Genomic DNA, 15716 nt, shown 5'->3' on the forward strand with positions numbered 1-15716 from the left:
TTAAAATCACAGCGCCACCTGCTGGCTACAGGAAGTGACATGTTTTATACTTTGATGAACTGCTCCTGGCTGCTTTACAATAAACAGCTCAAAAGAGCTCAGTCAAGTCATTGGATCATGGTCAGAATCGTGACATTTCTTCAAACCGTGTACACATTGAGGTGCGGCGAAGGATCATCCTTCGCCAAAGGAGACGATGTTGTCATAACTCCAGTGTGCCTTGTCCTATCACCGCCAAACTTCTGTCTCATGATCAGAGACCAAGCCTGAACAGCTCTGTGTCAATATTTCCTCAGTGTCATAGCGCCACCTACTGATTCGCCATGAAACAGGAAGTACTTTGTGAATCCACTTTGCATTATCCAACCGGCCCCCAAATGCTGACCTATAATCACAATCCTGACCTGAACAGCTCCATATATTAATATTAGTGCAGGGTCATAGCGCTACCTACTGATCAGTGTGATAATTAAGTTGTGGTAACATTGTCCAAATGACACAAAATTGCTGACGCTGCATCAGAGCCCCTACTTGAACAGATATATTAGTCTGTAGGTAATAATAGTGATGGCGCCAGCTACTGGCAACAGGAAGTAAGCTTTGTTTTACAACTATCACTCGATTTACATAAAATGTTCACAGTGTGAGGTGCAATTGATAGCAAACAAAATGCTAGTGTATATAAATTATTACAAGATAGAAAACAATTTGAGTTGCGTGTATTCAAAATAATGAAATAAATGTGGGGGATGTCTTAGTTTTATTAAATAATACATTAATTACAGACTCTTTGGCAAATTTGTTTTGGTTTCCCCCACATTTCTTTTCTCAGTTCTTAATCAGCATGAAACAAAACGTAGTATACAGGGAGAGTAAAGGACAAATTACATAATGTTTTGGGTTTTAATAACCTTTTTGTTATCATATTTGGAAATATTAAATGTATATATCATTCAAGGTCTTTAAAGAAAATAATATCTTTGAATTTACATTTATGGATAAAGAAATGCAGGATAAGGATTCATTACGTCTTCCCATATCTCCTGCGCATGCGCCTGAAGCGATGACGCCACGGTGATGGACCCGGAAGTAGAACGGCAATGGTAAACACAACCGTGAAAACCGTGTTGTTACTCTTTACAAGATGGTGTACGTGTCCAACGGTGAGAGGCTTCTCCTGTTTTCAACTGCTTTCTCTCCTAACTACTAGTTTGTATTTTTCTCATAAATGTTCAATCAGTTTCTGTGAAAAACAAGCGACTCCGACAGGAAGTGATGGCAACAGAGCGATGTTATTTAGTAAAATAGCTTGTTAGCTAGCTTAGCCGAGCTGGATCTGCGTAGTTTTCTATCAGAGGATGTTCATAGTGTTTCCTCTGGAGTTGCCTTCACTGTCAGGTGCTTGAGTTTTTTCGCTGTGCTGTGTTGAACGTTAAGTTGTGTTAACTTAATGTATTTTGTGCTGTCTGTCTCACTTTTGAGCCCAGATTAGCTGTTAGCCTGTGTCTATTGGAAGCTAGCTAGAGAGTACAATAGGTTGATGTGTAAACTGAGGAGGGTCGTGTGCTTGGTTTCACATAATAACAAACTCTCCCTCTCTCAGGCCAGGTCCTGGACAGCAGGTCCCAGTCACCATGGGGACTCTCTTTACTGGTCGACCTCTTCTGGGGAGCAGTAGATTTCATCAGCCTGTTGTAAGTCAGTCACACAAACTCTAAACTAAACGAGCCAAACAGGGATGTTTAAACCAATGTGATCTCCACGTGAATCAAGTGTTGGACCGCAACAAGCATACATACAATACAATAAGTGCTCCTGATTTGTTTAATTCAGCAGTCTCATGAAGATTTCAGGTCTCTTTTTCAAGAGAGACCCGAGGACAAGAGACATTCCCAACCAGCAAATAAACAAAGAGTTCATCAATAAAAGAAACATAACAAGGACAATTACTCGTTCCTTTAAAAATGTCTTAAAACCTGAACCCAGTTCTGCCAACATTAGTGTGAGCGAAGGTGATAAAGTTATTAGTGCTATGGAAATAAAACCCAAGACGACTGTTTCCTCTTGACTGTGAGGATGTCCAATCAAGTGATGATGTGAAATTTGTAAAGAAATATAATGCACTTCATGAGGTTCATTGAGGATTTGTAATTTTGCTACTCAATGTGTTGATAACGTTTTTTCTGATGCTCTAACTCAACATAACAGTGTTGATACTGTGGAATAATGAGAGATTTACAAGACTGACTATATAGTCACATTCTAAGCTCTGCTAGTCACAGCTGTGCTTTGAGTTAAATGGCATGTGGATGTTTAGCAGGTTTAATGTTTATCATTCACCAACTTAATGTAGTGCATGTCATAAACCAAAGAACTGAATATAATTGTTATGACCCTCTGTTGCCACCAGTCTGATCACCTTCTTTGATCTCTACCAGTTTTAGGACATTGGTTCACCCGGACATGACAAAGAATGGAACTACTGGTTCGTCACAATTCAGTGATGGCAGAGGGTAGGTTCCTGTGGCACAGTTCCTCTATTGGCACACACATGGTAAAGAGGACATGCCCCTCTGTCCTGAACAATGGAGGTAACATAATCCAATGGTGGGAGCTAGGTCTATGTGCTGGCATGTTTGTCTTTGGAATAAGATTCATGTTTACCTGAAAGTAGAAATGTTTTTGGGTGATGTGTAAAAAAAATGTTAGCAAATTTCTGCATGTTGTGAGTTATGAAGCACGTATATGAAATCCACTGGTCACAACCATATTTAAACAGTTTATAATCAATGAAGAGTCCTGACCTGAAAGCTCCAAAGTTAAGCTATCATCTTGTGCTTGTACCCACTACTGCAGATGACTCTTAGCTGCATAGTGAGTGCAGATTTTCTCATTCATGTTATCTATCCCCTTGTACTCCAGTGTCATAGCTCTGATATAGGCAAGATAATGACAAAAACGGTAATAAAGGATTTATCACATTTGAAGAATTTTAAGGTTCTCTCCTTTCTGTGTTGCTTGGTTTTGCAGTCCCCCTGGTCCCCCTGGAGGCAGAAGGAAGATGGGAAGAATAAACCATGGTACAGGTCCCAGTGCTCCACCAATGGGTGGAGGAGGATGAGGAAGGTGAGGAATAGTTTTTCTGTAATAAAAGGTCCTCCTGGGATACAGAGCTCCTAACTTCTATTGCTGGAGCCTGATTCAGTAAAGCTTCCTTTAAATTCCTTTACATTGAATTTCAGCCATTTTCCTGAACGTGAGAACGCAGTCAGTTGCTCCAGACATTTTCCAGAACTTGTCCTGTTAGCATCCTTGTAAATTTCTAGAAAGTGTGAGCCCATCTGAGAATACAGCAGGGCAATGTCTGGTTACATTTAGGGATTGGGCATGTTGATGTTGTTTCTAACATGCAATGGACTCAACACTAGGGGAAAAAAGCACATATATATATATAGCCACATACATGCATGTAGAAGAAAAAGATGTCAACTTGGAAAGACAATTAGATTTGAGAGCTTTTGGAGAGAAAAACTCAACCCAGGTGGCACCTCTATGCTAAGTTTTCTGGTTGTTTGTTAACATCTCCTTCTGTGTTCATCATATGTGAAAGACATAGGGAAAATGTCATCATCCAATTTTCCGGACATTTTCTAGAGTGCATGTCTGAAAGGGCTTAAATGAGATTACAGGTTTAGTCTAGTAATAAGCTGAAAAGCTTGTTAAGAATGTTTACACATTAGTTGTTTCTTAATTGATCAACATATATTTCGACATGATGTATATATATCATTGCCTCTCTCTAGGTAAATGCCTACACATCCAGTGTAGGCGTGGGGCTTGGCCTGTTCGTTTGCTGAGAACCTTAAGGAAGATGGCAACGTTACGGTGCTGACGCCCCTCTTCATCAGCTGCCACTGCCACAGGCAGTTTCATGACACCTTTCTGGGAATTCCTACTTGTAGGGGCCAGAATGGCTGATACAGCAGCTAGTCACCTCCCTCCTCCCATTTTTACCTGCATCTACCCTTCCCCTTTAGTATCCCAGAAATGAGTATCACTGAAATCTTAGTTATGGTAATCCCTCCTGGGAATCGTTAAGTTAGTTTGTCTGTGTTTTGTAACCCTCTGTTTAAATAAAAAATGTGTAGTTATAAGATGCTACTACTGAGTTGGTCTTATTCCATTATTGACAAACTTGATAATGAGCTAGCTTCAATGTAGAGCTGGACAACACTGACATGAGATGGCAAACTTTTGACTATATATTTGATTGTTAGTAATATGAGGATTTTATACAATATTAAATCTAAGTGGGTGATTTGGTGACTGAAATAAAGTGGATAATGGCAGAGCAACTAAATGTATTTTTCATTCTTTTAACTCAACTGCAACAGTCACATAATGCATGTTAGACCTCAAAGCACTGAGTTGTTGTGAGGGTTTTTGAAGAGAGCTTCGGGTTGTATCAGAGACAACGATGTGTTTAAATGCCATTATCTATATCACTCCCCCTGCATCTTCAAGCTGGAGCCCATCCCAGCTGACAGGCAGGATACACCCTGGACAGGTCGACCAGAGTATCACAGAGACAAACAACCATTTACACTCAAATTCACACAGTTTAGAGTTTCAAATTAACCCAACCCAAATCTGCATGTGTTTGGACTGAGTGAGGAAACCAGAGTACCTGCAGAAAACCCACACGGACACAGGGACAACATGCAAACTCCACAAAGAAAGACAGCCGCCAGGCTGGCATTTGAACTTGCACCACTGTGCCGCCCTGTTAAAATTCAATATGTGCATAATTCAAAGAAAGGTAGAGTTGTTTGACAACTACAGTGTAACCAAGTATGAGTTTATTAACACAGCTCTAAGTTTCCATAAACATGGGAGAATCACAGTAATATTTACAGAATTGTAAAAAGTGAGCACAATCTCATATTAAAGGCTGTTCAAGCATTCAAGAAAATCGCAACCTCTGGGGTTTTAGAGCAAGAAGCTGCAAACGTGACAACCACAACTAAAAATAATTGTTCTGGTGGGATCAGAAAAATAACAATTCCCCATTATTCACAGGGCTGTTACATTGATTTTAACTTAAGCTTCTGGCAAAACACCTGTGGTCTGATCAAGAGTTTTATCATCTGATTGAGAATTGTAACATTTTGTGACAAAAGTCTTGATGTGTCGCTTGGTGTCTTTAAGGAGCTTCTGAGTTTGGTTCCGTTTCACCAGACGAAGGCAGCTCTTTCTCGGAGCATTCGCACACCAAAGCGCTGCCACTCCCTCTGGTGGATCCACATCTCCTGGGTGGTGTCCAAACACGCCAGCACTGCTCCCCCCTTCCACGATATCAGACGAGGGTCCGTGTCCTACAAAGCATGACATTAGAAGAGGCAGTGTATGGCATTATTCTACCTCTCTCTCCAGGATGTACAGTATTGTGTGTAGCACTCGTTAATTCACATCTTCTATTATATATGGTAATATTAATACTGAGCACCATGCTACTCTGCCAGGATTGCGGATCTATATCTTAGACTGTACACTGAATTCCAGGTTACCTTTGGTCGAGTGATAACTTCCACATTGTCGACCAGCCTTCTGAACGAGGGCGGCATCTTGTTGATGATGCGGTGCAGCAGAAATTCCTGAGCTCCGTGAAACATGAGCCCACCTCCCACTACCAGGATGGAGCTGTACATCTTTCGCTTGGTTTCGTCTGAAGCTGTAAAAAAAAAAAAGACAAGTTGACTTAGAACAGGATGTCCTGAGCTCTGAGGGACATCTATCCTCCTCTATTATTTTACTTTAATGTAAATGAAAAAAATTGACAACAAGTGAGAGATGATTATATATTTTTATCGTATTAGTCTACCACTTAGTCCTTTCCTCCCTTCACCATTCATCCACGCTTACCACAGCAGTCGATGCTATGCAGGATGGCTTTATCCAGGCCCAGTGCTTTGCTCTCAAACTGGTTCATGATCGCAGTCTTCCTGGAGAGGTGAGCAGACAGGGGCTCATCTACGTCTCCCGCCCCCATCAGGCACTCCCCCTGGGTAGGCCCAAGCTCCATCTCCCCTTGCATCCCTACTCCACTGCCGCCACTCCCGCAGCCCCTGGGCAAGTCAGAGAGCTCTCCGATCCCTCCTTGATTGCTCATCTCACCATCCAAAGCACCACCAGGTCTGGAGATAGCCTTCCGGTCTGCAGCCGATTTGGAGGACTGATGGAAAAAACAATGGAGGAGTAAGAAAGGAAGGCGGAGAAACCGGGGAGCATGTATCTAAAGAAATCGGTTTGAATTCAAAGTGTGAAATGTGTGTGCCACCTGGTCCTGTTTGCTCTGTGTGGCCAGCAGGTAGTGTTCATCATGAGGGTCCTCCGAGTCGCCTGGGGAACGGTACTGGAGTGATGACATCTTTTGACCTACGATGCCAAATGTGGTTGGGTAGAAAAGTCCCATGGGTGCCTAACACACACACACACACACACACACACACACACACACACACACACACACACACACACACACACACACACACACACACACACACACACACACACACACACACACACACACACACACACACACACACACACACACACACAGCGTAATTCCAGTACACAAGATAATGTACACAGCATTGCAGCACTTATCTCACATCAGCTTTGTTTTTCATGAATGTCTATACCTGTAATTTCTCATCTCCTAGTCGAACCTGGTAGAGTAGAGTAGGGGCTTCTGGGAAACGTGTCTGGAATTCATGATCTTGTAGTCCTGAAATGTCCTGTTAAAAGAAAGCAGAAGACAACTGCAAAATTGTCTCCTCAGACTAAACAAAGATAAACAGATCCCACTTCCCAGACAAAAGCACACACTTGGTTTAGATGGCAGAACGTCTCTTTTAGGTGTTGCAGTAGCTGAGTGTCCAGTCTGCTGCCCAGCTGGCAGTCCCTGTAGGGAAACCCTGCCCTCTGCAGGAGCCAGAAGAAAGTACGGGTCACATCTGAGCCACCGTACGCTAAACCCAACCTGTGGAGTTCAACAGAGAGATGCAAAAAGTCACACCTAAAGCAAGACATCAACACTAATCATTATTTAATGAATGTATGTCACTGTTCCTGATTACATTAATTAAAGGCATCCCCTTTCTTTCTAATGAAAACCTGGAAAAATGTGTGATTTCATGGAGATGGAGAATAATAAAAAATAGTCTAAAAATATTTTAAAAAGCAGCTCTCAGTCCGACCTGGAGTTCCGGTGAGACACTCCGTCCTCTACACAACAGAGACTGGTCTTCTGGTCTCCTACATCCACGACACAAGCACTGCTTAACCCACTGCCGAATGTAGCACAGACCGACTCCTGGTGCACAATGATTGCTATTCACAAGCAAACACACACACACATAAAAAAGACATTGAATGCAATATACATTACATTACATTTAGCCGGCGCTTTTATCCAAAGCGACTTACAATAAGTGTATGTACCATACATGTATTGTGTGTGTGTGTGTGTGTGTGTGTGTGTGTAATACCTGAGAAGCCCATATTAAGCAGCAGCATGTTGACAACTTCCTTGATGTGCTGCCTGTTGTAGATGTCAGGGACCAATAGGATGCATCTGTAATACTAACAACCAATAAAAAAAGCTCAGCATTGATTTTGAGGTAATAAGATATAGAGTAAAAATTAGGGGAACTTTAACATGATTACACTGATCTTGTTACATATTCAAATTATAATAAGCCTTCCTATATCTATATGTCTTCTTTCATCATTTATTCTACTGTTCTATTCGTCTTTCAATGTGTTGCAAAGCTTTCAACTGTGCCCCTGGAGGAAAGAGAGATACAAGGAGTTTCCCCTACCTTTAAATCTTTGAGGGGGATCTCAAGACTCTTCTGAATGACATGACTCCAGATCGTCTCGAGGTCAGACAGGACGGCAGTCAGTGAGCCTCCAGGACCAGGGTGCACATTGAGCTGACCTCTGACTACAGGCCAGTGGATGTTGTAACAATCGGATGGATTCGCATTGAGAGCCTGCACGAAGCCAGGACGGAAAGGTGGAGAGGGAAAGAGAGAAAAAGCAGGATGAAAAAAAAAATCGAAACCAAGACTCTTGTTCCAGTTCAACGTAAAGAATAATAAACTCATTTCGAGACAAGCACCGACCTCCTCTCCCACCAGATGAGGAGGATGGTGGGCTGTGTTGGTCCACTTCACTCTGGTGCTGCTGTCGAGTACCGCCGGACGGATCTGACAATTATACGCTTTGGCCTGCGCACACGCACACGCACACACACACACACACACACACACACACACACACACACACACACACACAAGAAATAGATTGATCGGTAAATTTCTGCAGATAAAAGCATATACCTCTGCTCATTCTTACAACAGCCACATATACCACATTATCTGCTCATGTGAACACTGCACTAATATATTTCCTTAAAATCAGCAAACCAACCCCCAACTATTCACTGCAGCAATAGAGATTTACATTTCTGTAATTTGTCTCCTCCGCTCTCTCCCATAAGATGGACTGGAAAAACTTTGCTGGTGTAAATATTTTTGCACAGAACCTTTCTCTTCCTGTTTGTCTCCTTCATAATGCACACACCTGTTCCGCAGACACCGGAGTCCTCCGCACTCCATTTGACATCTTCTTTGACCAGATGGCCTGCTCGACCATTTTAAGTCCGTTCTGCCTCTGCTCTTTACTCTCTGGTTTCTGGTGGAAAAATGAAAAACGACACACATATGAAGTTCATTTGAACAGTGGAGTAAAGCACAGACTGAAAGACTTTATCGTTGTCGTATCTGGTCAGGAGTGACGTACATTGAGACCATCTCGCAGCAGCCAGGCGTCTTCATATCGGGGCTGTCCACTTTGCTTGTGCCTGCGTGCTATCACATGTGGGACCATCACTGGAAGATTGTCTGTTGCTCTGCCAATACGGAGTGTCCTTGAACCAGGGTGGATGACAACTATAAAGTTGCTTTGTATTTGCTGTAAAAGAGGAACATTTTAAAATGATCAGAATAAGCCTAGCCATACCAGAACATGACAATGGTATAACTTCACTTAACTGTGCAATACTAATTTTCTGTCCATGAAACTCGACATTGCTCTCAAACGTTGAGGGAAATTATTTTATCAAAGCTTCGGACATTAAAAGAGCTGATCAAGGCAGTTTTTCTTTTTAAATTAATCTGTTTTTGAAAACAATAAGATAGTTTCTTCATCTGTGCTGTGTGATCTTCAAACTGCTTTTAGATTGTTTCCTGTTAAATAGTTTATTGTGAGAAACAATTCTTAAATTTTGGGCTATTTTAGCTATATTAATGTTTGCCTTCAATTTTAACTTGTAAAGCACCTTGTAACTGTGTTTTGAACAGTGCTGTAAAAACAAAGTTTATCTAAATTATTATTCATAATAATAATTTTCCTCATTGATCATATAAACCAATGGCTGACAAAAAACAGTGCTGAGCATGAGGTATCAAAGCATCTGACCAAATCAACGTTGGGCCTATTGCAGCTTGAGATGGGTTTTGGGTAAACTTTTGACATTGAGCTCAGTATAAAATATAAACAAAGAACAATAAACAATAATATTATAAACCAATAGGGAAAATAATCAACTGAAGTAAATGTAAAGTAAACAATGAGTCTCAGTAACGGACACTTCGCTGTAGAGGAAGTGAAGCCTGTGCACGTGAAAGCTATAAAGAGAATTATAGCCATGTAAAGAGATAAATTGCTCTATATGTAACAAACATGAATATGAGACATGAGTGTAAACAGTGGAGTTACCTCCTGCAGGGGCTCCGAGATGACTGGAGGAGCGATGGGTCTTTTCACGCCGCGCTGCTGCTCCTTCTCCTTCTCCTTCTCTCGCTCCTTCTCTTTCTCCTTCCCGTTGTCCTGCTCCTTCTCAGCCTGAGTCATCTTCACCTTTTACTTCACTCGTCTCAAGGCTCCGAGTCGTTGTCTCTGGCGCCTGCAAAACTCCTCAGAGTCGACAACAGACACGAAGCTACCGCCGGAGAGAAACGCTGCTCGCTCCGCCACTTCCGTGTTTGGTCACATGGTACAAAACAGTGATTTCTATTGGTCGAGGGGTTGTTTTCCTCTCTGCGTCCACAGCTCCTTTTCTCTGATTCATTAATAATGACAAACAGAAGTTAAAAAGAGTTGTGCACACCATGAACTGTGTGTCATATTGTTGCACAATCAAAGTAATTACTATTAAATGTTTCTCATTGTCATATTTTTCAAAAACATTGACGCAACATAACGTGTTACTCAAGTAACTTCAAGTTTCAAGTTTTATTTGTCATCTGTACGTTGACACAGGGTCAGCACAATGTTGGACGAGAAGGACAGTTCAATAACATTATTGAGTACATTTAAATGACAAATTAAACCGATTCAGTATTTCAGAAACTGGATGTTTCTTTCATCACAATGCAGATGAGCTCACAGAATCATTTCAGATGTGATTATCTTATTGAATTCATCATCAAACTGGTCAAACAGAGGGATAGAAGGCAAACAAAGTTAATATAACTGGTTAACAATAGGTGTGGGTGACTGTGGACAAGGTTACCATCCTTATTTATAACAATTTAATATTGTGTTCTATGTGTAATACTTCCATTCCGTCTCAAAGTGTGTTTGTCAAGGTATCGAAAAATCAAACAGTATAATGACTTATAAACAAAATAAATTAAATTATAATTGTAACATTTGTATTCAGTATGTTAGCATGTAAGATGACAGGCTGTCACAGTTCTGAACTATGCATGACAGATTATGGTATTGTTTATGATTTGAAGAATCTTTAGAAAACTTTCAGTCTTGAAGCTGTTTACAGTTTTTACATGATGATAAAAACAGAACATGTTTGAGCACAGTTTCTACACTACTAGAAAAACATTTCTGTTATTACAAAATAGATGAATAAACAGACTACACTATGAATTACTGCAAACCACAGATGGCACCCTGACAGAAACATGCATCAAAATCCAGGTGTCAAGTGGTTTGCATTTTACAAAACAATAGCAGTAATGGAAGAGTTTTCATCCCTCTTGGCTCATAATATAGTCATCTCCTCATTCTCATTAGATGTTCAAACAGACGTGATCACATTTCACAGTAGTTCCACCTGTCTGAAAAATCTTTTCTACAGCTTCTTGTAACTTCACTGTGCTCTTTTCACTGTAGGAAACCTGTACCTTGGAGCTCAGATATGGCATCTTCTTGTTGGCCTGCCTCTGAGTATGAAGACTCCTGCAAAGTTTGTTCAAATCCTTCATCAAACAGAAGGACTTGCACGCCCTCAGTTCCACTTCCACGTCCCTACACAACCTTTTGTCCTGTTGCTTGCCGAGCTGCACCACCCAGAACTTAGTCAGGTCACTGGTGCTCTTTGCGTGCCCAGCCACCATGTTGAGGATCAGGGGGTAAAGGTCATGAGCTGCTGCTGGGATGGAGGCTTGTGGGAAACTGCCGTCAGGAGGAGAGTGGCTGGGCTGTGAAAAGTGCTGAGAGTAGAGCAGAAAATGCTGGAGCATGGATTAAGTCTATAAAGGTGACCAAATATTACACAATAAAGTTCTTATTTTGATCCTTGATGAAAAGATGTGAGTCAAGGTGACATCATATAAACCACGATGCAGTAAAAACTGATCCCAAAAGTCACTGCTAGTCAGACAGCAAGAAATAGTCGAAATATATATAAAGGACCTACAACATACAAGCTATACCTGAGGGCAGATGATGAGCACTCGGTCGGCGGCTTTGGCCTGTTCCGCCAGCCAGCGCATCGGCCCCAGCCCTGCGATCTTCCCCTGCTGCCACATGTCGATAGCCACGTTACAGCCACCGCGCAACTGCAGGAACTCTGCCAGGGCCACCACGGCCTGCTGGAAGGCTGCATTCTCAGCAGGGTAAACCACGAGGACAGGGACCGGAACCATGGGAGTCTGAGGTAAACTTTTGAAACCAAATGGTGTGGCCTTGCTGGTTCTACAGTATTTATCTGTGGCATAAGAAGACAGTTTCAGCACCTAGAAGCGGTATCAAATATTTTGTATAATCTGGAAGAGATTTCAAAATTTTTGAAGGAAAGGTTGTTATGAGCCAAAATGTGTTTAATTGAACAAATTGATTTGTGTCTAGGAGATTTGCAAGATGATAAAGATATTTAGCCAGTTGAATACTTGGAGAGAGAGATCGCTGTAAATGGGTTGGGAAACATTTGGCAATTTTCAAATGTTTTGGTTTAGTAGCCAGCGACTGAGGACATCAAAAGACATAAATGCTAAATGTAACAATGATAAATGGGAGCATTTCTGATTAATATGACATTGTTCCACACATTTATATGAATGTAGCCCTGAATTAAATCACATTTTACACACACAGAAGAAGATTTGCAGTTTTTGGTGCCTAGGTCCTCCTACCAGTTAATATACAGTTTAAAAGTGGGACATTTACAGATTATGTAGCACGAAGTCAGGATCATCAAACCGGCCAGTCCTCCAAAAATGGCGACAGCGACATGACCTATTCTCAAGGCTGCACAAAAAACACATAAACATGAAACACATTCCTTATTTTACTGTGATACTGATATTTATTGACAGTGACAGTGTGTGATGTACCTGTGGATACTTACATGAAGTAATGATCTCAACTCGAGGGTCAGCTGTAACTGTAATATTTTAGCAAATATTTTAGTAAAGTATGATACATTGCACACACACACACAAACAAGAAACAAAATGTGATCACTCACGTTCAGAAACTTGAGAAGATCTTTGTGTAACACTTGCTAAAAAAAACATGGATTTAGAGAGAAAGTGTTAAGATTTTATTTTATATAATAATGTTGCTGTTGAGGAAGTTGCTGAGCATCAGTAAAGTTGGGAATAACAATTTTACTTACGCACTGTTGAACGAGGTATCATAATGCTTACGGCCTTGTAAGAGAAGTCTTTTGATGGAGACAAAGGGAAATTAGCAGCTTGGATAAGGTTGGAGCCAGGGCTTGCTCTTGTTAAATAATGAAACCATTTCTAGATTTGAAAAGATGAAAAGTTAAAATAAAAATATATAAATATAGATGTTCTCAAATCATAAAAATGTATTATAATCAATACAAGATAAGATTCAATCTAGACACCTGCGAGGGCCCATTCTTGTTTTCCGTGGTCAAACGTGGGTTGTATTCACAGTCGTACGGTTCATCCGCTACTAGGATCCGCGTTCCCATCAGATAATTAACACTAGCTGCAGAGAGAACATGACAGGGTTCAATAATGTAAGATCTTCTTCCTCTCACTGCTCATTCTATTAGTTCTATTAGGAATTCCTGCTGTTGACCTGCGGTTACGCTTTCATCTACTTCACCACTTCCTCTTTCCCACAGACTTATTTCCTCACCCAGTGTCACCACAACCAGACTTGAGTCTCTAATGTTATTAGATAAACATCATATATATCACAGCTATTATTGTTTTTCTGATAAAACACTACAAAAGTGAACCACATGTTTGTCTCCTACCATCATTGTCGACTGCCCAGCTGATGTTCAGCATATCCTTTCCTTCCACTGTCACCCGCTCCACCGTCAAGTTTGCCAGGACGGCTGCAGATGGGACCCTCATGGGAGGTAACACTGGAGCTAGAGACAGTGGCTGTGATCATTGTCCAAGCAATCCATGATTTGTTTATAATCAATCTCTGATCTCTGATCTCTGATCAGATGTTCTCTGTTATTTCAGCAGTAGAAATATCTGTGACACTTTATGTTGAAACACTGCAGAAAGATTAATGTAAAACCATTCTATTCACATTAACAAGAATCTTTAAATGTATTTAATGAAGTCTGAAGCTGTAAATGTTGAAAACCTGAGGGTCCAAGGATTTTTATTAAATGTCACAGGGCTATTTTTAATGAACTTGTGTTGCTTACAAATGATAAAAAGCTGGCAGGCCATTTATTTCATATCAGTTTGTTAATTGACGGGAATATTCAGCTGATGTGTCATTCTGGTCAAGAAAACAGAAGTTTTTCATGGGAAATGTTTTACTGTCCCATAGGACAGGGCAATAAAACAATATCAATAATTATTGCAATACAATTGTCAAAAAAGTCCAAAATATACTGATATAATACAAGCACAGTGAGTAGGTATAACACATAACTGATCGAGCTCAGATTTGTAAAATGTTTTTATAGTTTAAAACCACTACGTTCACTCTGGAGCAAAAATCAGTCTTTAAACTTAAAAGACATAATAATGTGACATTTATCTGGATAATATCAATATCAACCAATGTGAACATTTTAGTGTTTTGGGCCTTATTGCACTGCCATATACTGTCTCCACATTTAAAATCGTTTCACGTTTGAAAGAAATTTGAAATCTCCGGTGAATTAAAACATAAAGGAACATAATATTGGGAGGTGGTAGCTTAAAATATATTGGGGTCTGCATTGGCCAACACACAGCCTACCTTGTAAACTGGAATGATTTTTAAAGCTACACATTATTGACATTAGAGGTCACATTTCACATCCAAAGTGAATAAGTTATTATAACTTACGATCAGGTTTCTGACAGTCCACTTTCTGCAAACCAAAAGGATCACGTTAATTACTTCCAGTGTTGAGTAGAACATTTAAGGGCTTGGTTACTAAAATCAATTACTCACAGTTTCATGAGACATCACGTGCACATGGGCACAAGAGAAAAGAATCAACGCGAGTCTCCACATCATGAAGCACACGTCTGACCTAACAATAAAAACACAGAAAAAGTGAGGTTTGCTTCTATAATCAAAAAACATTCATCATTAACTAGTCTGTGTATTCTAATTATACTGCAAATACAGATATACAATTAAGGCACATTTCTGTCTTCCTCAAATAATTCTGTCTCAGTTCAAGTAACAACAGCAACAAAAAAGAGGAGAAATAAATACATAAAAACACATACAATTAACATGAATGCACATAAAAGAAAGAAACATAGAGCTATGACTTATTTAAAAGATTGAACTCATACTACTACATTTCTACCATTTATGTGTTAAGAATCTTCCCTCTTTTATAGTTTTGTATTGTTTAGTGGATGTTTGTCAGTACATCTCTGTACTTGTTTAATTGCCAGAAAAAATCAAATTGCCTTCAGGATTAATTATAGTATTAGTTGTATTGTATTGTATCGTAAAAATAATAACCTTAAATTATAGCACTTTACATGGCAAACAGGCAAGATGTGTATACTGAATAATATCCCTTTCACAAAATACACAGATATTCATATACAAAATACACAGTCAGTCACATACAAATTACACAGATATTCACACACAAAATACACAGTTATTATCTATCTTAAGAATTCGTTAGTTGAGTATATCTCATTTAAAATGTTGAAGTTCACCTCTACCTTTAGAGGTGAACTTCAACATCTCCTCCTCCACAGTCCTTCAGATTATATTGGCTAAAGATAATATCCGTTTCCTAACTAGTTTCCCAAAGATATGAAAACATTTATAATGACAAAGATTGTATTGTGTAGTGTAGCATCCTACCTGTAGTAGACTTGTTGCAGATTCTGGTTTAAGCTTCAGCTCCGCTTGTTTATACGATGGCCGCTAGGCTC

General features: G+C 40.2%; 3 protein-coding genes across 4 annotated transcripts; 1 reads left to right on the forward strand and 2 right to left on the reverse strand.

The window, feature by feature from the left end:
- Positions 1 to 1061: 1061 nt before the first annotated feature.
- selenok (selenoprotein K) lies at positions 1062 to 4355 on the forward strand. The gene is made up of 5 exons (XM_034591366.1): positions 1062 to 1163; positions 1604 to 1694; positions 2439 to 2513; positions 3031 to 3126; positions 3804 to 4355. Exons 1-5 carry the CDS (start codon positions 1145 to 1147, stop codon positions 3805 to 3807), a joined length of 285 nt encoding a protein of 94 aa, XP_034447257.1. The 5' UTR covers positions 1062 to 1144; the 3' UTR covers positions 3808 to 4355.
- Positions 4356 to 4837: 482 nt separating this feature from the next.
- Positions 4838 to 10113, reverse strand: actr8 (actin related protein 8). Of its 2 annotated transcripts, XM_034591360.1 has the most exons (14): positions 9847 to 10113; positions 8869 to 9039; positions 8650 to 8760; positions 8190 to 8294; positions 7884 to 8057; positions 7551 to 7644; positions 7260 to 7392; positions 6889 to 7042; positions 6702 to 6797; positions 6338 to 6478; positions 5923 to 6232; positions 5568 to 5731; positions 5206 to 5375; positions 4838 to 5167 (listed from the first exon to the last, which is right to left on the reverse strand). In XM_034591360.1, the coding sequence occupies exons 1-13, from the start codon at positions 9979 to 9981 to the stop codon at positions 5232 to 5234; spliced, it is 1932 nt and encodes a 643-aa protein (XP_034447251.1). In that variant the 5' UTR covers positions 9982 to 10113; the 3' UTR covers positions 4838 to 5167; positions 5206 to 5231. The 2 variants fall into 2 exon arrangements, with proteins under 2 accessions (XP_034447251.1, XP_034447250.1); XM_034591359.1 differs by having other exon boundaries at positions 4838 to 5375.
- A 410-nt stretch (positions 10114 to 10523) lies between these two features.
- LOC117765099 lies at positions 10524 to 15669 on the reverse strand. The gene is made up of 11 exons (XM_034591364.1): positions 15646 to 15669; positions 14761 to 14842; positions 14653 to 14677; positions 13607 to 13720; positions 13226 to 13332; positions 12989 to 13118; positions 12839 to 12874; positions 12719 to 12754; positions 12538 to 12618; positions 11805 to 12079; positions 10524 to 11582 (listed from the first exon to the last, which is right to left on the reverse strand). The coding sequence occupies exons 2-11, from the start codon at positions 14824 to 14826 to the stop codon at positions 11160 to 11162; spliced, it is 1293 nt and encodes a 430-aa protein (XP_034447255.1). The 5' UTR covers positions 14827 to 14842; positions 15646 to 15669; the 3' UTR covers positions 10524 to 11159.
- Positions 15670 to 15716: the final 47 nt, after the last annotated feature.

The sequence above is a fragment of the Hippoglossus hippoglossus genome, chromosome 7 (assembly GCF_009819705.1).
Source record: "Hippoglossus hippoglossus isolate fHipHip1 chromosome 7, fHipHip1.pri, whole genome shotgun sequence".
Classification (NCBI taxonomy): Eukaryota; Metazoa; Chordata; class Actinopteri; order Pleuronectiformes; family Pleuronectidae; genus Hippoglossus; species Hippoglossus hippoglossus.

Excerpts from the sequence above, each read along its gene's own strand:
- LOC117765099 (XM_034591364.1), bottom strand. The coding sequence starts at position 14,826 with ATGATGTGGAGACTCGCGTTGATTCTTTTCTCTTGTGCCCATGTGCAC. Across the intron at positions 12,080-12,537 it reads GACTTCGTGCTACATAATCT|ATAAATACTGTAGAACCAGC; the intron begins GTAAATGTCCCA and ends CTTATGCCACAG. Across the intron at positions 11,583-11,804 it reads TGCTCATCATCTGCCCTCAG|CACTTTTCACAGCCCAGCCA; the intron begins GTATAGCTTGTA and ends CTCTACTCTCAG.
- actr8 (XM_034591360.1), bottom strand. The coding sequence starts at position 9,981 with ATGACTCAGGCTGAGAAGGAGCAGGACAACGGGAAGGAGAAAGAGAAG. Across the intron at positions 7,645-7,883 it reads TCCCCCTCAAAGATTTAAAG|TATTACAGATGCATCCTATT; the intron begins GTAGGGGAAACT and ends ATTGGTTGTTAG. Across the intron at positions 5,732-5,922 it reads GCATAGCATCGACTGCTGTG|CTTCAGACGAAACCAAGCGA; the intron begins GTAAGCGTGGAT and ends TTTTTTTTACAG.